The 27,928-nt window shown below is 43.2% G+C and overlaps 1 protein-coding gene across 1 annotated transcript; it reads right to left on the bottom strand.

Moving 5' to 3' along the window:
- Positions 1 to 241: 241 nt before the first annotated feature.
- LOC128757813 (teashirt homolog 1-like) lies at positions 242 to 27,413 on the bottom strand. The gene is made up of 2 exons (XM_053863366.1): positions 26,326 to 27,413; positions 242 to 4,874 (listed from the first exon to the last, which is right to left on the bottom strand). The coding sequence occupies exons 1-2, from the start codon at positions 26,363 to 26,365 to the stop codon at positions 1,561 to 1,563; spliced, it is 3,354 nt and encodes a 1,117-aa protein (XP_053719341.1). The 5' UTR covers positions 26,366 to 27,413; the 3' UTR covers positions 242 to 1,560.
- Between the last annotated feature and the right edge of the window lie 515 nt (positions 27,414 to 27,928).

Genomic DNA, 27,928 nt, shown 5'->3' with positions numbered 1-27,928 from the left:
TTAACTATTGCTGCTCATGCGCCCTGTTCCCTTCAGAATAAGCAAAAAAACAAAAAACAAACAAACTAAAAACTAAACAGCATACAATCGACTCAACAAGATAAAACAACAACAGTGTAACTGTGATGACAAAATGCTTTATTTGTCATTCAACAGAATTATAGTGTAGCTACATCAGACTGCTAGTGACTAAGGGGATAAGATTGATCTGTCATCACAGACTGTTTAGTTGTTCCAGTCCTTTGCCAACAAGGCAATGGCCTGGGTCTGATGCCCCGTGAACTATCTTGCCCAGAGTCAACAAAAACCTATGCGTGCACGCACGATGAAGACAGAATTGTTGAATTTTGACTCATGGAGGTTGTGTTGCGTTGACTGAAAGCTGTATTTCATCATAGTAATTTGAAACGGAGGTATTCGCTCACTGTGTGTTTTTTTTCTTCACTTTTTGTCGTGTCATAGTGTGAAAGGAACAACAAAAGTCACTCAACCAACTTTGAAGTTTTATCCAGGACATGGAGTTTATTTTACAACTGAAGATAAAAGGACGTCACTGTGAATTTTGGCGTTCGTGATGAAACCTGAAAACCTCAATGTTTGAGAAGATTCATGTCTAATGCATACGCGCCTAAACACGACGCCGGAAAGCCTCTTTCATGTAAACCACATTAATGGAGACCCACTGAAAAACCGTTGCCAACATTATTGTGTAGCTTTATATATATATTCCCCTTATTTGTAGAAAATAACATTATAAAAATGCACACAGTACAATTAATGTTCTGTAAAGAGCAAGATATGCAGACATACATGTGTACATACTTGCAGATTATTTATACAATAAGTTTCATTAATTTCACAACCGTGATGACGATAACAAAATGGTTTGCAAATACTGTACATCTTGAACAACCAGCAAATCAAACTTTACAACGCAAACAAAGTTCCTAAAAATGTTCAATGTCATTTTCTCATTCAAGGACAAACACAAAACGATATTACAATTCATCTCCCGACAAACCAGGGCCATTAAAATGTGTTTTATCTGAAGTTATTTTTACACTTCCCTAAAGTGCTAGCTTCCTTCCAATGCTTGCGTTGGCCTTCATTTATATAGCTTGAAAAATGAACTTCTGTCAGATTGTTTTCTCCTTGTTTGACAGAGAAACATGCAAAACTTGATCAGAAATAATATGCATATCGTGGTGATACGCGTCTTCAATGAAAGTCAGTGCTCTAAACAACGGCTTGGTCCAGTTACAAACGACAGATGGACAACAAAACAAAGGCTCAGACATGATGCAGTGCATTATAAAGAAACAATTAGTCAGTGAGAAAGTGCTCTGGTTGCAGCACCAACATTTATATTACCAAATAAAACCAAAGGTCTCTGTAGCTGTGGTTCTCTGAAGTCCCTGACACTAAGTATAATTACAGCATGTGGTATTAAAGCTACCTTTTTTTTCCCATTAAAATATGTTTTGAAACATCTTTTTATACAGTTGTGACACCATTAGGGGCTTTAGTGCAATTGGAATCAGTCATGCTTCATCTCAGCCTTCAATCTTTATCAAATTTTTCCACCTCTTTCACAAAGATCAGATGGTCCTCCGGGGACTTTCCATGTGTTTTGCAAAGATGCAATTTGATTGCGTGTTTACTCATAAAGGTCCGGCTGCACAGTTTGCACTGGTATACGGAGCCGCTGTCGTCGTCGGTTAACAAAGACGAACTGAATGTTTTGTCTTCTATTCGCCCCACTGCTTGCTGCTCTAAAAGTTCAATGGAAAGCTTTGTGAGGTCTTTCAAGGTGAACCCGAGGTGGGACTCCAAGTGGTGAATGTAGGACGAGGGAGATCGGAACTGGGACGCACAGTCACTGCACAAGAACAAAGGCTGGCCAGAGTCAATGTTTTTGAGGAACTTGGTTCCACCTGTCCGCTTTAACTGGTACTTGACGTTTGCCAGCCAATGCGAGATAGTAGTCATAGAGAGACCAGTGAATTTACAGATGTGGACCCTTTCCTGGGTCCCAAGGTCATTAATGACAAACTTTCCCTCTGGAGTTTCCTTGAGACTTGAGGCAAACTGTGCCTGGAGAATCAGGAGGTGCTGAGGGTTCCAGTTTGACTGTCGGCCTTTGCGTCTTTGGATCTGAGACAGCTCCTCAAAGCTGTCCTCGAATGCCGAGCTGTCGACGTCGGATTTCTCTGAAATGGAAGAAGGTGTCGTAGACTTTGGTGTCAAGCGGCCGGTCAAGTTCTTCACCATGGCGGAAATGTCCATCAAGGCATTCTCTCGAAGAGGTGGAGATGTTGAATTGGAGAGATTTTTGGAGGTATCTTTAGCGCTGTTTACACTGTTGCCATTGGGGGTACAAGGGATCTTGCTTGTACCATTGGTCGTTTTGGACTTTGTCAAATCAATTGGCTGATCATCAGTATCGTCTGCATGGTATGGATTCACTGGTTCAGTTTGTTTAACCTGACTGGTGGGGGTGCCGCTCGCCTTGTACACCTTCGCAAAGGTGTCCACATAAGGACTGGTCACTTTTGAAGCCTTACCCAAGTGGTTGTTCATGATGGACTGCAAAGCACTGAGGGGATTTACGAGTGGTTGCTCTGGTGCATGGTCAGTGATGATGCTCAGGTTACTACAGCCGTTGCTAACAGGCTTTTTCGGGGAAACGGCTTCGCTCTTTACCTCCTTCTCCAATTTGATGTCCCTGTCTTCAGTGGGCTCCTCTGTGGCCGAGGATTTAACAACCTTTGGAAGTGAAGTTGTTTTGTCTTTGAGACTCGACAAAGGGGTATTTACTGATCTTAAAACAGTATCTGAGTTTTTCTCCTCCTTTTCGTTTTTAATGGAATTATTTCCTGCAACCTTTTCTACGAGCTTCTCCATGGCAAGAACATTGTTCTTGTGACATACAGGGGTGGACGGACTTTTTGGCGAATGAAGCAGGGATCCCACATCGTAGGTACTTTTTGAGGTGTTGTTGCTGTGCAATGGCTGCACATGTGAGTATGACGGCAGACTGGGCTTCAGAGAACCATGGAGCTGATATGCAGCATGAATGCTGGGGTATCCACCCCAGGTCGGTGCACCAGTCTGGGCCTTGCTGATTGCACTAGAGACCGTGTTTTCCAATGACTTCAGGATATCCAGACCACCTTTAGGGGATTCGTCTAGGTCTTCCTCAGTAAGATATTGGTAGGATCTAGTCTTTCCGGATTTCTCAGACTTCTCAGGAGGGTCTTCCACCTCCTCTTTAATTTTCTTCTCTGGAGGTATTTCCTTCATATTCTCATCCTCTGACTCAATATCTTTTTCTTCATTTTTCTCTTCAGGGCTCAGAGGCAGCATTGGGGAATCAGGCTGTGACCTCTCACTGGGTGCAGGAAGTCTTGTGGTAGTTGGAGGGAGAGGAATCGATTGTATCTTCTCCTCAACCACAGGATCAAAGACCAGCTGCTTGCCTTTTTTGGAGGCAGAATTGGTCACTTTCAGAAAGTGCCCAGTCACCATCATGTGTGCGGTCAGCTGTTGGAGGGTGTCATGTGAACTGCCACATTCCATGCATTTCAGAATTTGCGCCTTGCGTGCCTCAAACTGCCAGGTATAACTGGCGCCATTTTGGTAGCCATATCTATTGTTTGGAGTGACATAGGGATTGGCCACTTTTTGGTCTTTCGGGGTCTCTCCAAGGAGAATGCCAGATGACACAGACTCAGGGGAACTTGGAGATATTATCTCTGGAAAAGCTCTTTTTTTGGCAGGAGGGACAAGTTTTGAAGCGAGAGCTGGCATGGGTTCTTTTAGAGGCACTTTTTGATAGTGTTTCGTTTTAATCATGTGGACACTGAGGTCCTGCAGGGATTCAAACGAATGACCACAATACATACATTTTAGAACTTTCTGGGCATCTTCCTTCCCTTCCATTTCCAGCAAAGAACGCTTGCGTGGCTTGGACCACTTCTTGCCTCTGTCCTCGTCAGTGTCTTTGTTGTCATCGCGGTAGTGGCCTGTTTCATTCATATGCACCGTCAGACCGACCAAAGTGTCATAAGCTGCACTGCAGTCCTTGCACCGGAACTTACTAGCCCCTGTAAAAACAGGTCCGTATAGCTTGTTGTTTTGCCTGTACAGTTGCACGGTGCTGAAAAGACTTGGTTCCGGAAGCAGTTGATAAGGTGTGTGCTGTAAAGTTTTGGCCAAAGCTGCCTGGTGCCAGTCGTAGGCCAATCCTCCATTGTTGCCAGAATGTACCACGGTGCCACTGTTGCTGTTGCTTGCTACCGATCGAGTGGTGGTACTGCTGGTACTTATATCAGTGGTAGCGGAGGCATTGCTGGTGCTACACTTGGTTTTCAATGAAACGTTACTCTGGCTTTGATTGTTTAGGATCCCATTGCTCCCTTTGTGACTGCTCCCACTGTTGTTGCCAGATCCAACATTGCTCCCTTGTTTATCTTTCAGCATGTCAAGAGCAATGCTCGACCAGGAAGCATCTGAAATAAGATTTGCATAGACAGCTTTCATTTTTTCCAAACTGTCCTGTAGAGAGAGGCTATTGATGGACTCGGTGCTCTCCGTCAGCTTCTCTTCAACCTTTTCACGACCGTCGCTGAACAGGGAAGTGGACTTGAGATCCACCAGCTGGTCACTGGTGGTACTGAGTGGTGAGGCATAGCCCGCATCTTGGTTAGTGCCTGTGCTGTGAGGAGAGTTTTGGCAGCTGTAACTGTCTCTGCCGTCCTCTTCATCATTGAACAGATAGTCTGCATCTTGACCATCTAGCGAAAGGCCGTCGTCAAGCAGATGCTCTTCTTCTTCAGCCTTTTCGACACCAAACTCATCCTCAGGCCCGTAAGCTGAAACAAAAAGATGCGAGAAAGATTTACTTTAAAGCATTGTGCATGTTAAAAACACAACAATCAAGTGCGTCATACTGTTATGCAGGTGTTGTGCGGAATCGTCCTCAGGAGAACATTGTCAGCGATCGCAGCAGAGGACGCAGGATTGCAATAATAAAGTGGCAAACATCTATATCCTGACAGTGACAGATTGTTCTCCACACCACGTCGGCTAATGAAGCTATTGAACAATAAGGCTTTGCTGCCAGGAGAGAAGAGACGAGCAACAGAAAAGCAACGATACGATTTTGCAGATTTATTTCTGAGACATGCTAAATTACATGCTAAACATGCTAATAGCAGTCACACTGAAAGATACACAGTACATACAGCCGTCTGCATATCGGATGCTAATCTGTTTCAAGATGCTCGAAGAGCCTGAAGCAGTACAGTCATACTTTCTTTTTTTATATGCACTGGCATGTTCCCGAATAAGATTTCATCAATTCTGCCAGCATGTCTTGCATACGGGTTCACAAGTACGAGAAAAAAAAAAAAAAAGAGCGTTGCCATCTGCATCAGCCATGCCAAGCTGCGATTGGCTGGAGTCAACTTGGCATCAGTTGAGGAAGTCCTCACAGCATGATGCTCGAAAACTGCCAGTGGACATGACAAGCCATGTTGCGGTTGCCTGTGCAAGCGCTCGAATCATCAAGTGTGCACTTCTAAAAATAAGACGGGGAAGTTTGCAGCAAAAATAAATAGCCAGGATTTAATTGGAGCATGAACATAATAGAAAGAAACGAACATGGACAGGCAGGGATTGGGGAAAAATAGAGAGTTAAATATGCTAAGGCAGCTCCCCCAATCCATCCCTCTGTAAGACGCCCATCCGAGGTGCCAGAATCAGTCTCCAGTGAGGAGGCAGATGTGCTGTCAGCTTCAAACAGCATGTAGCGCTCGATCCCATAATCAGAATGGACATAATACCTGATGTTTGTGAGGTGCCAGTTACTGCTGCCTGGGAAAAGCTGGAGGTTCAACAGCTGCAGCTCTCTTTTTCTTTCATGTGTCACAGTGAGAGCTTTTATTTTAGCGAGCCTGAGCACTGAAAAAAAACCCCATTCATCGCTTCTTCATACACTATAACGATTATGAAGCGAGTTCCTCTCATAGTGAACCTTTAATTATGCAAAAGAATTTAGCTTAAGCCATCCACATAATTATAGGATTTTAATCGTATTCAAATGGCGCTGTTCAGCTATCTGGCAACCCGCAGGAAAATTAACGCCAGCCCATTCATCGCCAGTGAATTGAGAGGGTTAAAACAATGCAGCTTAAGTGAGAGAAACCTGACAGCACCCCAAACGCGTTCACACCGAGAATGCGCCAACACTAAACTCTTTTTTCCTGTTCCCATCCTCCATATGTTGTCTTGACAGGCATCAGTGTCAGGAGTGTGTCAGTGTCAGCCCCAAGGTGTCAGTGTCCACGCAAACAAGCCTGAGAAGAGGTAGAAAGAGAAGGAAACAACAACAAACACAACTCAGCCCCCCACCCCCCTCGCCTTCCTCCTCCTTCACCATCTGTGTCAGAAAAGCTGCGGGTGCCACCGGCGGCTAATAAGGCAATCAGAGATGGAAAAGATGCTGACACGGCGGCTTTCCAGCGTCACTCAGAACAAAAGAGGAAGAGGAAAGGGAGGGAGAGTAGTATTGGGAGGGGATTAAAACTGGGATGAAGGGTGAGGTGGTGCGACTGTTGTGGCTGTCAGTCAAAAATGTAAGCCCACTTTGAGCTGCCAAGGAGGATAGGGGGAAGAATGGGTGTTCTGAAAAGAGAGGAGAAAGGATGTGTTTAGGCCCTGTGAGTGTGTGTGTGAGTAAAGTTTAATAACTTTGAGGAAAGTAGGTTTCTATGGTTATGTGTGCTTGAGTTCTATCATGCTGCAAGGTCGTGCCCGTCTGACTGGACGGAAAATGGACATCTTATTCTTTTTATCAAGTCCATCTCTTCACCAAACAACTATCAAAACGCTACTTTATATCCAAAGTTGTCTCCTACACAGCAGACAAACAGCACAACCACAAGGCAGCAAACCACTCGTGAACATATCATGAGCTCATAGGCTCATATTAGACCACAGTCTGAGGGCAGATTTATGACGGTGCAACCAAGACTTGCAGCCATCATATCTTCAATATCAACCCAATATAGAGACGTACTGGGAGGTGATACTCTCATTACTGTACACAGTGCAAGTAAATATTAATAATGGATTTTATTAGCAAGCAGACAGGCAGAACAATGCTACAACCAAAATCCTTTAGCAGAGTCTTGACGGAAACCTTCCAAAGTCCTCTCATTCGATGAGTCAGAGAAAGCTCTGAATAATTCAAGCCTTCAGACAGCTTATCAAAAACCTCTTTCCTTTAGCTCAGATCTGATTCACTGATCATGCCCTGATAGTAATTGTTGTATTCCACTGATTCATTTGCAGGAATTCAACTGTCAGAACTTCAGTAACAACAACTACTACACTTCTCAACAGCAGGAGAAACTTCTCCAGAAATAAGAAAGGAGAGGGTAAAAACTTGGCTTCTAAACAGTCAACAACTCATTTTTCTTCCACTGTTTCCTCACTCAACACTCCGCAAACCTTCTTCATTTATTCATGTTGCTCCACAGAAGAGGGCAATTCCATCTCTCATTTGCAGTGTTAATGTCCAATTCCGCCAGTTCTCATCCTGCTGATTTACCCTGCGTGGCCGAGGGCTTCATTCAGAGCGGGCCGGCGGGCGATGCTCCCTCACACCATTTAGCGGCCCTTCAAAACACCGGCAGTGGTGTGGCAGTCTTATTTCTCTCTCCCGTTTCGCTTTGTCACCAGCTCCTCCATTTGCTGCCACTCACCTCTGATGGTTTTGGACAGGCCTGATCAGTGTGTATCATTGACCTGTATGGTTTCCCTGAGTGTGTGCGCGATGTTTTAGCGGAAAGGAGGCGGTAAATAAAATGACATTATTATTTCCTCTGTCCCATCATGTAGAAAAGCCAATTATGGTAATGCTTAGTATGTCAGGCAATCTCTGTCTCCCGGTCCCAGTGTTTTTCATTCTTGCCCTCCTGGTGATTGTAGTTTTATTAGAAGTGGCGTTCTTTCTGGCGCTCACCACAGACCGCAAAACCCGAGGACACTTTCCATAAGCAGCATTTGGACACCTGGATTTATATCAAAGACTTGAAGAGAACTAAAAGGGAGTCGCTGAACATTGTTTGACCTGAAAAGGCTTACCTAAGAGTCCTCACAACCCCCACCTGTTCCTCGCTACACGGAAGGGTACGCCATATGGCACCTTAGCTGCAGGCCTATGAAATCAACCGACTCATAAATCCACCGACTCAGCTCCCTTAGCTCTTCCGGTTGAAGAAAACAGCCAGAGATGGCAACCCAGTGTTACCGGCTGCTCAGGATTCCTGGATGTAGTTTGTGTTGAGTGTAAGGTGCTATCAATGAAACAGACAAGAGGGAGAAATGTACTTTTCACTTTGGATTTCCTCTGATTTAATTCCATTTGTAAGAGCCACCACACTGATCTACCCACAGTGCCGAGACATCCTTTCAGTCATCTGCTTCAAAGATTCTGAATTTGTCCACTCGACCAACAAATTACTGCTCACGAATAGAGACTTAAAGCAACAATTTGTAGTTGTATTTTTAAAACCACAAATTACAGGTAAAAACACTGTAGTTGTGATGTTGCAACTAAGAACTTAAACTGTAAAAACTGTGTGCTACTTGCACAGTTCAACTTTGTTTACAAGGAAGCTCCTTGTCAAAACTCCAACAAGGCTACTATTCTCTTCATGTTCTTATTGGTTGTCTTCTTCCTCTCTTCTTTTACCAAGGAACCTCCCTCCATCACCATCATTCTTCAACCAATATGTCCCATCTCTCCACTCTACATGTCCAAAACCACCCGGCAGTCTGAACAATGTGCCCAAAACGTGACTCTAAAACTAGAATGCAGTTTGAGCTTATTTTTTTTCCTCTTCATATTTGTGTATCAATGAGAAACATTGTCCCTGACATATAAAACAGGCAAGTAAAAAGTCCCAAAATGCTTCCTTAAAGACAACATGTTCTCTGTTCACCTGCACTGGCCCTGACAGAGGAGTCGACAAAAACAACAGCTGCTCTCATCGCCTAGCAACAACCAGTTGATGGATGACCCCAAAGATGGATAATTACCATAAATCACTATGGTTGTGTGGAGAATAGAAGCATAAAATCATTGAGCTGAACCACACGATGAAAGAGAGGGCCCAGGTTAACTCCATTTCTCTTGACGGGGGAACAGTTTGTTGATGAACAGCTAGAATAAAAAAAAACAAAAAACGTAGTGAGTCTTGTTTTCTGAGAAAAGCCAGTGTTTCAGATGGCCAGCGACTGTATGAATAGAAGCTGTAAAATGAAACCTGATGAAATGAGTCATGGGACAAAGACTGTCCTGAAGGAGCAGCGACAAAGAAAACAAAGCGAGCAAAGGAAGGAAGAAAGGAAACAGTGAAGAATGAAAGACGGCAACAATGATGAGTTTAGTGCTGCGGGGGGAGTGAAGGCATGAAGAGGAAGTGTGTGTAAAAACTGCACAAACTTGGATATTTATGCAGCGACAGTAAAGACACTGACAAGCAGTGAATGAGTGAGCAGGGATAAAAAAAACAAATCAGGAAAATGAGGGGGCATCGGGCCAAAACAGAGTCATAACCCAGCCAGTTTTGTCTGGTTGAGTCGGGGTGAACAATAATCCATCAATCAGCTCGCTTCCCTCCCCTCAATTCAGAGGTTGTACACTTTGTACACTCCTGAGGAAGACCACAACAGGACCAGACGGGCCAAGAACGAAACTAAAAATATACACAGAAAAAAGTACATCGGTCAAGGCCCAGTCTCCGACATAAATCTGTCGAGCGAGCCGATCGCCAGTTCTCGATCAGTTGGAGTTGAAATATGTTTCACTTTTCTTTACACCTCAAAGACCGTGGAGGCAAATTCTCTTATGTGTGTCATCGGGGAAATTCCAACTATTGTTTTCCATCCAAATAATTATCCCTCTGCCTCACTGTCATCTCACATTTCAAGCTGAGAGGAAAAATTAGGGCTCAAGTCAAACCCTCCCTTTAACTGTGTTCACTGCACAATACTGTCGTGCATAGTGCAGCTAGAATAGCTGGGAAATGTTGTGACATGTGTGGCCACGGCAGTGGTACGTTTTACAGTTAAAAAGTGTGTAATACGGAGCTGTAATCGAACATACTTCAAATTCAATTTCAAACAAAGTCAGAACCATAAGTGAGACTGATGAATGTTGTAGAAAGCTGGAGAAGAAATCAATGCTATGGCTAATTTTAGCCACATTAGCGGCTAGTATTCTCACCCTTCACAGAGTTCAGAGCTTCTTCCCACAGTTCAGCTTCCCATCCAACAGAAATGCAGCTACCCTTGATCCTATGTTTTAATTTCACACACTTTTTCCCTTTATTCAACCAAACTTAAGTGCACATTCTGACCTGAAAACAATGTTTATCTTAACTCTATACAGGGAAAATCCAACGTCTTTGAAGTCCAAATGCATCCCTTGCTATAGCAACACAGCATGATGGATAGTCGGGAATGAAAGGAGACATAAATGTTGAGTGGAATAAAAAACAAAATGTGATGTAGAGGGGATAAAAGCAGTCAGAGACAGACTTGAGTTATGAACTGAGGTCTTAAAGCAAGCATCAGTAGCCATCTCAACCTAATTGTGTCTGTGTGCAACTATGCATGACTGTGTGTGTGTGGGCGTGCATGTGTGTGTATGTGGGGCGGGGGGTATGAAAAGCTTCACAGTCAAGAGAGGCAGGAAGAGAGGAAGCAATCCTTCAACAACGCACAATATCAGACCGCGGACAGACAACGGACGGCTGTATGATCCTGGAAACCAGCAGTGAGCCGGCCTCCCTCACATTTTTGCTCCAAAGTGCCTCTGTCTTGCACAAACACCCCCCTCCCCACGCACACACACACACACGCTCACAAATGGCAGAATAACTATAACCACAATCAATCTCCACAGTGACGACACATCCTTCTTATTAAACGGCTTTTTTGGAGGTTAAAAGGGTGGGGGACGGAGGTAACACAGAGGGCATGTGCCGGCACAGGTGTACCCTGAGTAGAAAAGTGCCCAGCATGTAAATAGCCCATCCAACAGTCATAACTAAATATACTGATATTATCATTCAGATTCTGTCTTTTTTCCTCAGTTTTTCTTTGTTCATTTAAACTAGTGTGGTGAAAAAAAAAGATGTACAGGAGAGTGGGAAATATTTACAATATTGTTATGACTCTGAATAAGTAACACGAGTAGTAATGCTGAGGCTGCTCTATGATTTGTTTGGGGGAAATAATATATATATATATATATATATATATATATATATATATATATATATATATATATATAAATGAGATAGAGCGAATCAGAGCGAGAGAGAGATGACCTGGAAATTCATGTATTTGAAGGACACCTTATATAAGAAGGATAAGAGCACAGTTTTATGAGAACAAAACAGACAGCAACAAAGTTAAATGAAAAACCAAAACATAACTGATAGAATAAAGATGGCGACCAGTAAAACGCAAAACAATTGGACGCTTATCAACAAGTTTCCTACATTTGAACAATGGAGTCAAACTCCTTAAAAACTAATTGGAAACGTAGGACTCTAAAGAAACATTTGGTTAAGATCAACAAATCATTGCCACGGGAGGTAAAGAGAGGCTGAGAAAAATCTCAAGCAAAAGCGTTTACTTTTCAAAGTCAAAACAAAATCCCAATTTCAAGCCGTACTTTCTTAAAACCCTATTATAAATGCAGGGGAAATGATGCACAGTTTGTTTGAGTGTCTGTGCGTGTAACCTGTGCGTGTTAGGAGGTCAGATGCGTGTATTCTGGGAAACGTGTGCGTGTGTGTGCAGGAGTGAGAGTGATGGCTGTCAGCTTGCATCTGGCAGAGAAAATAAATTAGGCTTATGAAGACAAATGAACAGACGATGGAAAGAGTAGACGGGCGATTTGGGGGGTGGGAGGGGTTATGAAAGCGGTTGAGTTGAAGTATGAAAAAGGAGACAGACTAATGAAGGAGAAGAGAGGGATATTGTTGGGACAGACATTAAAGAAAGGAGCTCGCAACAGTGCTGCCAACTAAAAGACTCCCTCAGCTGCCAGTGACCGTCCATTAAGAAGGACGGGCAAACCCACAGTCTGTCTGCTGGCAACCCCAACACTTGGCTTCAGCCTCTTTGGCGTCAACACAAACATGTATGTGTGGGTATTTTGAGGTACACAGCCACCTTTTTCAAATCCCGAATAACATCCTCATTACTCAAGCCAAAATGCTTTTTAATTACGGGTTTGCGTCTTAAGTGTCTCCGTGTGTTTCCTTGCTTTGTGTGTGGAAGTCAGCATGCATCCGTGTGCGTTCTACCTCTGCAAATTTGTCAGTGTCTAAAGTGTGACACACTCCCTTCGACGCGAGAGTCGGGAAGCTCTCCGGGGGCTTTGTCACGCGGCGGTCTGTTCCTTTCCTGAGGCCCGGCGCCCCCGGTTTGATAAATGACACATGTCATTCTGTCAGCCCCTGCCATCCGGGTTGGGAGGCCCCGAGCTGATGTATGACCGCCCGGACTAAAGGAAATCGGAGTGTTTTGGCAGCGCCCTGAAAACACGGCCTCCGAGAGGAGCTGTGTGTGTACAGTCGTGTCTGTCTGGGTGCGACGAGTGCATGCTTAATTGTGTGTGTGTTTGACGATTAGCAAATGTGTGCGAGTTTACATGCATGCTCTCAACCTGTCAAGCAGACGGGCAGAGGGAGACAAATCATCGTCATGGCCGCCCCAGCTGTTCCCCAAATTTGGTACGACGAGGAGAGAGAGGAGGGAGAAGGGGAGAAAAAAAAAAAAAAAAAAAACGGTTTTGCAGTTCGAGTTCTAAACGGCTGACGCTTCCCAGAAACTGCAATGACTGAGAGGACAAGTGAACACACACGAAAGCACTCAATCAAAAGCAGGAGGAGAATCTGGCCTGCTGGGACGGTCCTGTTCAAAACAACCACGCGTCACAGAGACAAAGTCATAAATACTAAACACATGAAATAAAAAACACAAGCTGGGGGTCAACAAATGGAAACAAAACCTGTATAGAAGTGTGAAAGAGCGATGGGTGATCGGTCGCTCTCAAGGGTGGTCCATGTGCTCAGCAGCGCTAGTCTCATATTGACCCAGGCCACGGATTTGTGATATCTCTTTGCGTCATGACTGTTTCATGAATAAGGAGAATTTGTGATGTAGAGTTCACATTTTTTTCTATCCTTGCCAGAGCTGAATTTGTCTGAACTCCAGCTTAATTTGTTGACTTTTCAAAGCGCTGGATGCACAGCTCTGGATTGCAACGTCATCATTGGTACTGTGCATGGTGTAAAAGCAAGAGTGAGAAAGGTTGGAAGAAAGAAAGTAAAAAGTGAGGTGACGATCAAGCTGGCTCTCTGGTGCTCTATTTCCCTCAGGTGAAACACCCTCTTACTGCATGCAAAAACATACAAAGAACATATCCTGAGATTGTGTACGTACTTATAACAATGACAGTTCCATCATGTGCAAACCTTATCAATAAGTAATAATAAGACACTCTCTTCACCACAGAATCACACTGAAGAGTTTGCTTGCATGACGATTCAGGATTGAGCTCCGGACTCTTCGGTGGTCTCGACTATGCTCTTACAAGCTCTGACCAATGCTTTATCATAGATATTCTGCATCGTTTTCACACACAAACTCACTATAGTTCAAAATTGGCCTCCAACTCTTATGTGTTTTTTTTTTTACCTTTACCTAGAGCAAACAGTTCCACTAAAATCCTACCGGCTAAGAAGAGTGAACAACAAAAAACAAATCCTCGACGGTTCTCATAACTACACAAACACTTCTCTGGCCTGGAGGACAGTCCCACCTGGAGGTTGTGAACTTCGAATGACCCCCTTTGATTGGATTGCAGACTGAACACTCCCCCCTCCTCTCCCACAGAAAAGAAGCGGGAGAGGAGGAGAAAGAGGAAAAAAAAAACAGCGTCATTAAGCTGTGAGTGATGAGTGGCAGCCACGGGTGACATCCTCCCCTTCTCGCTCTTCTTTCTCCTCCACTATCCTCCTGCTTAACCAGTCGCTCTTTTCTTCCTTCTTCAGCAGTGCTCTGATACTTTCCTCACGCTCTTTATTCACCTATCCTCCCATCTCTCAACCCCTCCAGTCATTTCTCTTTCACTCCTCTGCCACTTTGCCTCCTCTCTTTCCACTCCCTCATCTCTGGCTGGGTCTTTTTGTTTGCTGTCATTCCATTTCCTTTATCCTCCCCCTGCGCCTACCATTCCTTCTTTTCTGCCCTCTCCTCTCCCAGTCTGGCTGTGGTCATGTCCACGTTCGGCTCCTCCATACAAAAGAGATCCCCAAGATTGAGGGGACTCTCCCATCCACTTAACCTGACAACAGCAGGAAATATATTAATAAAATAAAATTATAGTTTTCATGTTTATATACAAACAATAAAAGTGACTCTGGTGACGCTTTCTTGTGGGGGGATGTTGCATGCACCATTTTCAATTCAACAAACTGAACTGCTGTATATACTTCAAGAAAGCACTGGGAGTTAGTGAGTATTCTGGAGAGCAAGAAATGTGTTTATTATTATTAAAATATAGACCCATAACACAGACTATTAACAGTGTAACCTACTAGGTTAAATACCAGTATCTAATGTCAGATAATTACACACCATTGTATCAAGAAGATCACTCAAACTGCAGAGTACTGCCTGAGAACAACACCGGCAATAAAGCGGCACTCATTTTCCAATAAGGCAGGACACAAGGGACCCAGGGAAGCGAGGAGGGTATGTGAGTTATCTATGGCGTTATCTGGCTCAATAACATGTGTTTTTCATTTGACCATTTCCAGTTCTTTTTAATTATGTTTGTGTTGAACTGCTGCTGGTTTGAGACCCGAATTTGAAAAACTACTTAACAGCAGAAGTAGCTTTTGACTTATTTTGACACGAGACGTGTCGTTTCAACAATGAGAAAGAATTTCATTGTCAGATTCCTCTAAAGCAGTTAAGGACTAAAATAGATCTGAAATAATACCTTGAAAAAAAAGTTCTTGGAGAGAGAGACTTTCCAAAGAAAAAAAAAAAAGTTGATTATACTTCAGGGAGCTCATTGCTCATGCAATAGTACAGTTAGAAGTAGAAAATAAGGCTCATTTCATTGTGTACTAAACTTGGATGATAACCATCAATGAGGGTTGGTTAAATCGGGTCAGTCTACAATAGTGGATAGAGATAGTTCTTGGAGAGAATATGGGTTTAATTCACAAAGAAAACCCCAGCTGTGACATGCAGACTCGGCACAAAGAAACTGTCCTCAACTCTGGATGGAAAAGCAAATATTTCATTGGAATTAAAAAAAAAGTTACATCTAGTTACTACTTTAATATCTGAATATGTTGCAAAACACTGAAAGGTTTAATATGGACTGTACGTTACGAAACGAAGACAAAGATTGTGACCAAAAATGGACAGCACACAGATGTGGTGAAACCGAGATTGTGGTCAGTCTGGGTCTTAGCAATACAAATCTGGCCTTCCAAACAGACTTCACGGTCTCAGCTGGATGACAGATATACAACATCGACCTTCAAACTGTGAGCATTTACTTAGTCCGACAGGACAGAAATAAAACAGTTACACAGGAACAACCCGGCCACTGGATTTGTTTTGGGAAGGGAGGAGAGAAAGATCTTCATCGTGAACCACCGTGGAATGTCGACCTTTGGGTTACTCCATAGAAAATATATTGATGTACTCAAAAGACAAATCAGAAAGATAGTATGTCAAATAGTCTTGACGAGAGAACAACCAACCAACTACCATCAAATACAATGGTAATACAATGCAGGTATGACCAAAGAGGGCACCAGATTAGCACCAGCATCCTCATTTGTATCCACCACAGAAACAAAGTGCTGCACCAAGTTGAACCTTTTGGAGAATAAAGTGCATCGTGCCAGACGCTTCATTTGGTCAGTGAGTGACGAGAAAGACATAGTGACACTAAAGCCGCCTTGAGTCTTGGCGAGACCCCCCGCTGCTCTTTATGAGACAGACGACTTAGACGGACGGAGCCAAGCTTACTCCCCCCAGTGATTGTCACTGTCTGAAACTAAACTGGGGCTCAGGGAAGATTTGAGTGGAAATTTCTGGGGATAGCATGTGGTGTTGTTGAATTGATCTCCAGACACTATATCCCCTTTCAGCTGCCCATCAAGTGGCACGCTGAGGCAGACGACGGCTAAGTGATTACTCTGTGTAACCTCCAGCAAACGGAGTCTTTTAAACAAAAACTCATTTTGTTGCTCTTAGCTAACAGGCTGAATGGATGAACACCAGCGCATCCACGGCGGCTCTATGACCTGTTGGATGTCTCCACGGGAAAACAAAACAGAGCGTCTTTGTATCCAACACATCTATAACTTCGCAATGACCCAAATTCAAATTATTCATCGTAATAAATAGTCTCAATCCAAGACACTATTCTTTGGGAAAACAAAGAGGTGACTCCAAAAGGTACCTTTTTTTAAGTTAGCTAATAAAAATAGTTTTAAAAAATCTGTTCTTTTCATTGTTTAAAAGCAGGAAGATGAGTAGAGCAGGATGAAGAAAGAATGAGATTAATGATGGCGAGTTTGATGAAAAAAGACTTGAAAGAACAAGTTAAAGGCCAACACCCCTCCCCCCACCCTTCTCAAAAATGAGGCGAAAGAGATAAAGATGAAGAGCTAAAGGGAGAAAAGATGAGAAAGATAGCGGTATACAGAATGACCTTCCCTCTCGTCCGCTCACGGAAAAAAAGAGAAAAAAAAGCAGCATTGTCTCTTCACTGTATCCATTCCCAGATGGCTTATCTGCCGCAAGCTTGAGTCCAAAAACTGTTAATCATTGCGTCTCAACTCACCTTATCAGTTTAAACAAACACTCTTAGAGATGAGAAATTTCCAGAAGTCTGACTTTCATCTACTTGTGCCCCGCCGGTGTTTGGTCACGTTAAAGCCAACCTTCATAATGTATGGACAACCAAAAATTAGAGTCAGCAGAGTCACTCAGTAGAAACAGTCATCACCAACGTATTACTTTTTTTACTATTACTAAATGTACATCTATTATCACTGAACATAACAAACACCTTCCTTCATGTTCAACCCCTTATCTCTCCCTGTGTCCCGTGGGCTATAGATACATGTGGTTGATGAAGGGTTAAAGATTCTAAATTCAATCCTACCCTATAGTGATGTTAGCATCGACGTCACTATGATTCATGGACAAACCAAACTTCTAGGTGGACAAGAAAGTTTTGTGTCCAAAGCAGTTGCGTGAAGGAGAAGGGAGCCAAGACACTAACTCAAAAATGAACATTTAGCACTCTTTATCTGGTGTCATTCAACAGAATATATTCACCTGTGTTTCATTCAGGCTTTAAAATTCAACAGCACTTGTTCAAAGCAAACACAAAAAAATAGGTAATTGGGTGTAAATACTTCCTTAGATCATTCCTTGGACATGAGTTTAGCTGCATTAAACTGACAGGTCCAACAAATGACTCCAAGTTGGCCTCCGAATAAAAAAATTCTGATTCAGTATCTTAATTTTCTGCATTCCCTATTTTTTAGATTCCCTGGAATCCTGACAGTGATTTGAAAAGAAACACATTTCATTTGCAAAGAAAAGAATCCTAACAGTTTGGCATGACACACTGCTCTGTTTACTTTACAACTGCTCCAAATACAAGCGAAGATATGTGCTTGCTGCAGATCTGGATCGGGATTCCAAGTTTGAAAACAGGAACTTTTCAAACCGCTCCTTGATGTAACTGAGTTTGAATTCATTTGTAAATGTAAGCTTAGGAACAGCTGGCGGTTCATGCTCGCGCAGACATCTGCGGTACAGCACAGCTTCATCAGCAGTTAACAACAACACAGAGGGAGTCGCTGCCCCATTGTAAATCAATGACCAAAATAATTGCTAATACACTGGCTATTGATTTGCATGCCCAGCCATGCCTCATTTGCAGGGCAAGTTCGGGCGCTAGCTCAGTGACAAGGGTAAAGCATGGCTCCTCAGAAAGCCTCAGTGGAGGAAGAAATGACAAACAGTTGTTGGTCTCACCTGACACTCGTACGCCTCTCTGTCTTCACTGCCTTCCTGTTCGTATGTCACTTCTCGTAGGTTTTACACATAACCCCCACTGAGAGCACCTTGGATCTACTGCTTGTTTAAAGCCAAAATTCTAAACACAGATGTTCATGGCTGGTTTACAGTGCCAAGGTTCAGATCAAAAACACAAGTGTCTTGGTTCCGACAAAAAAAAAAAAAAAAAAAAAAAAAAGATAGATGGATCTGTGAGGATGCACTGTAAAACAGCTAGTCACGGTCGAAATAAAGATAGCTACCAAGTTAGACAGTGCCTCGGACAACATGCGTTTGCTAGAAGATGTTGATAAAATTAAGACGGTGGCCCATTAACCCTGACCTTCAAGAGGATGAGGAGTGGTGTTGCTACCCAGGTCAGCGGGCAGTTGACAGATAAAGACAGGTGAACGGTGGCAAAAGCGATGTCCCATAGTGTGGCAACAGCTGACCATCACTACATGGCAGCGCCCAGAGAGTGCATCACAGCCCGAAAGTTTAGGAGGAAGGCCCTGAAGAACGCTGCTAGAGAGGCTACGTCTGAAGCACAAAGCCAATCTCCATTCATTCATGGAGATGTGGGAAATGATGGAGGAGGGTTGTCATCGTCCGAGACAGACGAGAAGGACGACGACAGCGAGGATGGTTCTGGAGATGAGGTGGAAGATGAAGGACGAGCAATATGCCAGTGATGATGGCATGAAAGTTGAATTGTTGAAGTGAATAGTTGAAGTACAAATGTAGTTTTGATACTCCTGCCGACTGATGATACCGATTTTTTTTCTCCAAATTCATATTTTTAACGCTTTTTTCTCCACACATCAAAGAATCATGAACATAGTTTTTTTGGACTGGCTGAATCACGCTTCCCCCAAAACAGGAAGTAATGGTACATCTCAAATACAACAAGTTGATTGGGCCGATCACAGCGGGGTTGTGGTGCAGCCATTGCAACACTGCATAATATACACTTATCATAATAAGATCACAAGACATAGTGTAAAAACATCTACCAATATAATATGTCATGCTTAGAAACAGAAAATGTGAATTTTCTACTAAATTTTCTGCCACATTCTCCACACTTTAAAGACGTCGCGGGTATTCTTGTCCACAGGAAAAAACTGTGCAGTTTAAATAAAACTGTTGTAGAATATTTTTAGTGTGAAACAAAAGAACTCCAGACTCCAATGCAATAAAACAGATAATAACTGTAACGTATCTGCAATCTTAAATGCTGATCTCTAATTGGGACTGTAATAACAACAATACCGAAAAGATGACGCAGTTTCCGAGACCATCGTGCAAAATGCAGAAATCTAATCTGCCTAAAATGATTAGATGAAAATTGCTTTGCTTTGCACAAATGAGATCACAGCGGCAGCAGACACTGACTAACTCATAATAACAGAGTCTGTTGCAGTAAATCAATCATGCAAGGACACACTTGAGACGTTCAGTCACACTGCTGCGGCTCTGCAAGGAAAACAATGACTGTCCAGTCATTCCTACAAACCGGATGACGCAGTTGCCGGATCACAGGCTTGAATCTTGGGGGTAATATCAAAAACAACATTCGAACTTTTGCAAGTCTTTATCGGCCAGAACTCCTCAGTGTGAGACTTTAGACTTGGGCCATGATGCTACATTTAGCGGCGAGGCACCACTGAAACAACTCAACATTACGTCCTGTATTTTGAGTCGCTCAAGACTGAATTGTGTATCAGGACATCCTGTATATGCATTGTAGATTTATTAAAAGGAAAATGCAACCTCATGATTTGACTCTGTACAAAAGAGACGCACGAGTTTTGTGTGTTTTATCTGAACATCTGACGCACCACGGACAAAGGAGTCAATGTAATCCCATCAATCGCATTCGTAGTAACCTGTGCCTGTGATTAACATTTTGCTTTCTACACACAATATTAATAAATCCAGCATGGCTAACATCTTGTGCACTGATGTGCAACTCATGTCTATAAATAGTCACATGACTCATCTCATTGTTTCCAGAACTGCACAGAAATAAGACAGTATTTCAGTTTATTTCTGTTAACAGGCCTTCGTCTTCCCTCCGTCATTTATACTATTTGTTGTGCTGGAGTGAAAATCCAGGCTTCCCTGCTTCCCCCTGTTAAGCTCGCCGATGGATTCACCTCATGGTTGCAGGGCTTTCACACCGTCACCCGGATGGTGAGCTTAATTCCCACATATTTTCAATTGTTTTTTTTTTTTCTCCTCAACACAAGAGCAGTCATCCATCTTCATTTGTCACTTAACCTCCATGAAGATGAGGACAGAGACTATAGTGGTGCAAGTGTGTGTCTGTGTGTTGGTTCGGCTCTTTGATTTCCTGCAGGCCTATTGGCTCTGACGGGAGATGCAAATTTAAGTATCGGTGTAGCAGAGTGCGGGACAGCAGATCTGCTTCAGTCAATGTCACCTGTTAATGACACTTTACATACGAGGTGTTATCACGGGATCACAGTGTTCTGCATATACACAGCTTTGGCCCAGAGATGACAGAGAATATTTGGTATATAACCAGCCTTCAACTGAGGAAGGAGCGGGAAGAAATAATGAAATATAACAACACAACTCATCACACGGACATGATGTTTTATCAAGGAATTAATGCTGCACCGTCTCTTCGTATGGATCTAAGGCCGAACGCTACGACTGCATCTTGATGTATGCAGTGAGGTGCCAGAAAAAACTGGAAGAATCCCTTGGTGCATTCATGGCTTCCACATAAGTTAACATTATAGATATGCTATATACAATGTCATATGTTATTCAGTGTGAACACAAACTCTAAGTATGGATGTGCGATACGACATTAGATGGTGAGTGATTAGAATGTGTTTGATGATCGGCAAAAGTGAAGAGATATTATGGATTGTCTGTCACATTTACAGACCCATGCTGACACGGACTCTCACTCACAGTTTATGGTCATCGGGCATCAAGGTATACGTCAATGTTCAAGGCTCAAGGACCAAATAAAGGCGCTCCAAAATGTGAAGACACAAAGAGAATAATTGTTATGAAGCAATCTGAGATGATGAATGTTGAAGCTTCATCTGGAAACACAACTAGAATAAAATGAGGCAGAAGAAGGTAAATGAGGAAGTGAGTGCCAGCTTTAACACAGCAGAAGCCAGAAGAAGTTAACAAAATGGGTTTCCTGGCTAACAATCTGTGATAGGAATCCGTCACGATGTCATTTCATCACTGATATCCTCAGTTAAATGTTAAGTTTTATGTTTACTGAGAGCAACTTTCTATGTTGCAAGGGTGCTCTTTATCAGTGTTGTTTTCCTGTTGGTATGTTATCTGGCTTTTTTCCTTTTAGGACTGTTTATAAAAGAGAAATGGCTGCAATGATAAGACATTTTGCAAACCAAAGATCATGATAAAATCCAAATCATGATTTTATAATTAAAAACTTTAAGTAGTAGTATCTACAAACTGATGGAATGTCATATAAAACATCCAATTAAAAAAAAAAAGAAATAGTGAAAGTTTCCATTTTAAGCCTTAAGGTCAAAAAGATGTGATGGTGATATGCCCCCTCTCCTTCTATCTGTACTCTAACAGTAGGAAAAAGTTAGGGGCTTATCTCCTACAATACAATGGAGGCATGGTTTCGGGGGACAGTCTGAAGAGAGAGGGTTGAACTTATCTAGAATTTATCTACTTTTGCCATTGGAATGTCTCACTAGTAAACATCATAAAGTGAATATAACAGCTCCCAAACTGGCTCACGCTTGATGCTGATACGAGTATATGAATTATACACGAGTGTACAGACCATTTATACCTTAAGGAACTTCAACTATCTGTTGCACACTACCGTCCACTCAAGAGCACCATACAACAGATTTAGCTGGTCACACCAAAGGCCACTGTGTCTGCCGAGTTCTGCACTGAAGCTCCAGACTTTGCTCATGAGAGGTGACGAACACACACTTGATCATATCAAGGCACTCGCCGGCTTGACACCTCGGTGAATTTGTCTGCATTAATCTGCGGGGTCCTGTCACTGATCCGTCAGCAACCTGGATAATTAGGGACCGCGGTTAACGAAGCCGTCGCAAGGAAGGGGAGCCCAACTCCTCCTCACCCTTCCTCCAGTCATAATTAAGAAACGGCTTTCCAGGGGAAGAGGTGGCAGTAAAAAGAGATCTATCTGCGCAGCTGCTGACACTGGAGGAGGCTGCGACTGCTGAAGGTGTGCAGTGATTTGGGTTTGATCACTGCGATGATAAGTGACTATACATCAAGAGTATTTCGGTACCATCACGCCATTCACCTGACTCACTACTTTGGAGTAAAAAGAAATACTACAGTATCAATAAGTTAACCTGAGTTTAACTTTGTCATGAACGACACTTCAGGAATCAGCTCTATGTATTTCTGCTGGAAGGTTTTACTTCATCTCTATCAGGGAGGAAAAGACAAAGTAGCAACTGATGCAGCTGTGAAAGTATTAAGCCACATAGTTGTAATTTGCTATATGTTTTGATTACTTTTAATTCCAGGCTGTCACACAGAAAACTATCTCAGACTCTATTGTATAAAATGGAGAGGGACGACTCCATTAAAAATTAAAAATTTGTATTTGTAATTTGCAAACCATTTTAATATTTACCTCAAAAATGGTCAAACTTAAGTCGAATTTGTAAACACAAGCACAGAACACCAGTACAATATCCTCAAGTTTTGTTTTGTCTTGTTTTTTTAAACTTAAAGTTTCAGTCTGTCAGCGCAATCTCATTTAGTCTCCTTGATCATGGAAGTTCTGGTTATGACATCACTAACCATGATGCCGAAAAATGTGAAAGAAACTTTATATGCCATGAACCTGCTTTACTTAAGTCAGTTTAAAAATGTATTTCTGCAATTAATAAATCCATCAAAATTCACGTGTCAAAAATGACATTTTCACAGTTTCCTGTCAAAATTCAGCATCGAAAAAAAAGGTCATTTCTGTCTTTCTTCCCAAGGTGCGATGTTCGTAGTATGAACAAGAAGTTTGCCTGTTATCAACAGTACTGCATTTAAAGGTATTAATGTATGTAAAACGTCGAGTTTGCTTCACAACATTCTTTATACCTGTGTAGGGCTGAATGTTGTTATTACTTCCAGCCAAACCAAGTGGATGCATCTTTTTGTGTTATGCTTACAAACTAAATCTTACTATAACTTTATTATATGATTTCTTTTATGATTATTTATGGCCTCTGCAGTCATGCTTCAGCATGCTAAATATGAAGTGAAAAATAGGTTGATGAACCCAAATGACCACGATTTAACAAAAACAAAACTGCTTCCTTCCTTCAAACGTTCCAGTTCTTCACTGAAAAAGGGGTTAAAAAACGATTCAAGTTAATCACTGCTCTGCACGGTTTGTGCGTCATTTACAAAACAACATCTGGGAGAAAGAGCAGACACCAGTGCCGTTAGTTGACCAGACACAAAGCAAAAACATGAAAAAAAAAGAAATGATCCTGGAAATGACGACAAATGACTGCAGCAAAAATCTCTGCTGCTCAAATTGCACTGCACTGAACTCAACTGCCAAAACTAACAGATGCGGTAATGCGGTTCCAAATGAAAGAACACTGATGTATTGTCACTGGTCATAAAGCAGATAGGGTGCAGCGCCATTAAAGGGTATAAAATCATCACTGTGACTGATGAAACGGAGCCCCTTCAAAATGGCACACAAAGAGCCATGGAAAGCTCTTCCCTGCGAGGAGTGTGAGCCACATTTCTGCGTGACTCCAAAGTGACAAATCACGATTGTGTACATATCTAGTGATGCATTAAAGCACAGCAACAACAACAAGAGCAGACACATTTCCCAGGAAGTTTTTTTTTTTTCCTCAGAGGATAATATGAAGACGAAGCCTGATGCACACATCCGTCACAAAAGCAGACGGATCAATATTCAAAATTGAAGGGCTTTTGCTCGCACGCCTCAATGACGAAATGAAAGAAACAATACTTTTTTTTTTTTTTGAGCGATTTGAATGATTTCCCCAGCACTTTCACATTGCAGTCTTGTTCTTCAAACACATTTCTCTCCATCCATCAGTAAAGCCTCGCGTCAATTAGAAATTACAGCCCCACCGAGTTCAAAGTCTTTCCGTCACAACCTTGATTAAGTCTGCTTAACCTCACATTTCCACCGGCTGCTTAACATTCTACAGCTGTTTTATTCGGCTTTGGTCATTACTGCATGAACTTCAAAGGCTTCCCACTCCGTCATTTAGAAATGCCTGTCAATCACACGCATCTCCCAGGGACATCAAATGGATCTCGGGCAAACATGCGATTCTTCGGCAGAACACTTCATGTCTAGTCAACTTAACCAGGACAAGCAGCCAAGACTGTCAAACAGGGACAGCAGGAAAGTGGTAATCCTGGCTGTGACTTCACTTCAGAAATATGTAATTACTTATTATTGCAGAGCAGCTCAGATCAAATCCAAAAATTTGGAAACAAAATCTGCAATGAAGTTTCTGCAGAAAAGCTGAGCACAAGGGCAGATCATCTATAGTTTCTTTAAGGATAAGGTGTGTGGCAAAGACTGGATGCTAGCATGTCACTACTCATGTCAGATCAACCACTACTGAACTACTGAAACCATGCAAATATCTGTCTTAAATATGAACCTTTTAAATTAAAATTGATGTACAATTATGCTCTACAACTACATAGGACTGTCGCGACTGCAGCTCTCTGACACGTCCACATGGGACGCTATGCTATCAGAATGTGTAATGTGGCACTGGTAAAACCTCAGATAACAGTATTGATAAGTCCACACCAGAACACATTTATGCAACTTTAATCTGAGAAAAAAAAAGTCTGCAGCTTGGTTAGAAACATTTCAAACACTTCACATATTTCCACCAACACGACGCATATCAGTTTAGTTTCAGTAAGTCTTTACACAAGACACACCAGCATCACAACTAAAATGAGATTCAGACACCATTCCCGCCACTGAGCAGAGTAGAGAGGCCAAAAGATCTGACACCAAGTGAAACCCAGGTGGTGAGACCCTCTCCGTCCTTCCTGGTGAGCTCGCTTTAAAGATGTAGACGTTTACTTATAAACAGAACTGCTGCATCTCAGTGGATCTGAGATCAGCAGCGTTGTCCAAACCAGACCAGATTCAGAGTAAATGTGGGGGCCTTTATCAGTATTTGTATCTAACCACTGGCAGTCAGCACAACAGGTACAATATTTTGTGTTTAGACTACAGCAGCAGAGTGGAACAATGTTTTCCAAACAAGTCACGCCCCTTCCCTGATCACTGCGGATGACAGCAGAGTCTGAGGTTTCACCCAACCATGTGTTTCTAGTGAAGGTATGAGATCAGTTGATGGTCTTCCACAGCGGCCTTCGGTGTTCAGTTTTTGCCTCATTTGATGAAGGATTAAAGAAATATTTGATGAACACGATGTAAAGAAGAGCTGGCAGGTCGTGAAAATGTACCAGAAACTTGAGACCAGATGTCAGGTCACGCCAACAGAGGTGACCCTCCCAGTTCACCTCGCAGTGCTGAGCGAGATGCTCCTGTGTGATGCTGCTACGCCTCAGCACCCCCCCCCCCCCACCTCCCCCCTCTCGGTTATTAATCGCTCGCTATTTATCCCGCTTGAGAACTTTTCTTTCAATTTGTCCTTTTCTTCGCTCCTCAACGGGGGCTTCACTCGAAAAAAAAAAGTTTATCCTTTGAAAGCCGCGCATGCGCGTCTCTATGGTGAATGATTTACTGATGTTTATCAGGAATGAATAGATCAAAGGCAGTCGCATGACAGGCGATCAATCAAGCATCAAATCCAGGATGGCAATCCCCGAGCGGAACACCAGCCCAAAACACGCCACTTTTCCTTTCTTCATGGCTTTTTCTTTCTGTAGACATCAAACGCCTCAGCTTGTAGGAACCACACGATCTTTGTTTGAAGAAGTTGGATGCGTCGCTGCAGATGTGTTCATTCTGTCAATAGCAAACACGCTAAACTTCCCGATAGTAAAAAAAAAAAAAACGAGACTCGCTTTCACGGTTGATATGAAGACGGTGTGTGTTCCGGTGACACCGGCTCTCACCTGATGAACGCCGCGGCGCTTGCTGCTTCCTCCTCGGCATGCTGCTGCAGGACTTCCCGCTGGAGTTTTCATGCAGAGATCAACGCAGCGGACGAGCTGGGGGGAGGAAATCAGAGCCCGTAGCGTTTCCTCGCGTCTTCGGCAGGAAGTGTTGCTCCTTCGAAGCTTTAAGCAAGTCCGTATTTTCTGGTAGTTTAGTCTACGCGAGCATATTCGGAGCGATCCCTCGGCGCTTCGCTGATAACTTCCGCCGGACACCACAAACTCATCGCCGGCGTCCGCCGCCGTCCGTGAGCGCCCCGGGAACCACACAAACAGTCGTGTTCATCGGCTTCACTGAACGGAAACTGTCCACTAGCAGCCTGAGACGTCAATCATGTGGATTTGAGCAGCGCTGACTCGTATTCACGGACTCGCTGTGTCCGGATTGTGCCCGGGTCGTAACCTCCGCCACAGTCTTGCGAGGTGACAAAAAAAAGAGAGGAAAAAAAAGTGACTACTGAACCGGTGCGACGGCCAGTCCGATTTGAAACCGCTAAAAAAAAGCGGATGGTCTGGGAAACAAACCGGGTTTGTTCGAATGGCTACTCACGTTCGGCGTGTCAGCGCGGACACTTGACGAATTCCTCAAAAGTCACCAGGGCATCATCTCGCCTGGCTCTTTGTTGCTGTTGATCGGGAACAAGCGCGGGGCTTCTCCGTGCTGAAATGTGCGCAGGACGGTGATGCACGGCTCTTTCAGACAGCTCCCACTGATAGACAGACACATCCAGCTGCCTCTCCGGGTTCTCCTTTACTCCACCCCTTCACGAGCGTCACCCTGACAGCCAGAGCCCACCTGTCAATCGCTGCCTGGAAGGCTCTGCGATGACAGCTTCCGGTCATCAGAATAAAAGAGTCGCAACTTCTTCGCTGGGATTTAAAATCATCATCGGTTTTTAAAGACCCGCAAATATGATTTTTTAACTGATAAAACTTCGGAAAGGATAAATCTTTTTTTTTGACGGGAGCATGAACTGATCGGACTGAGCTTTACTTTACTAAAAATCCAACAAAATAAACATGCGTCTCCTTCGTCCTGTCCCCGACTGGTTGGGGTGACCTCTTTAAAGGGACAAAAGAAGTTGCAGATCGATTCGATACACCTTTGAGAGTTATCACGGAGGGGAGGGGCTCCGGCAGCAGATTACTGCGCGTCCAAACTACTGTATTAAACCAAAGTGTTTATAAAGAGCGCACTGCGAAGCTAAACGACGGACTTTAGGCTTTTATGTAAACTGCAGTGGAAACCTCGAGGCAAACCATTGAAAACTTGTGTTTGACTTTCCCGAATAGCCCCCGCGCTGCTGGTATGAAGGAGCACACTTTACGCACCGACTAATAAAGGAGGGGAGCGGAGCACAAACCGACGTTTGGATTATGCGTTATAACGGATTTAAGTCACTGGTGAGTGTTTGCTTTACATTTTCCGCAAGACAACTTTTTACAGCGCCGATTGGCTCCTCGGAGGACAGAAACCCTTTCACCCTGCACAGCCAAATTTAGTGAGAAGACAGAAGAGCGACGCTTGTTATGAGGTTTAAGAGGGGGAAAGTACCGCCCC

This window comes from Synchiropus splendidus, chromosome 4 (assembly GCF_027744825.2).
Source record: "Synchiropus splendidus isolate RoL2022-P1 chromosome 4, RoL_Sspl_1.0, whole genome shotgun sequence".
NCBI classification, from domain to species: domain Eukaryota; kingdom Metazoa; phylum Chordata; class Actinopteri; order Syngnathiformes; family Callionymidae; genus Synchiropus; species Synchiropus splendidus.
Note: the sequence above shows the minus strand (reverse complement) of the source record. Positions and strands in the feature narration are given on the sequence as shown.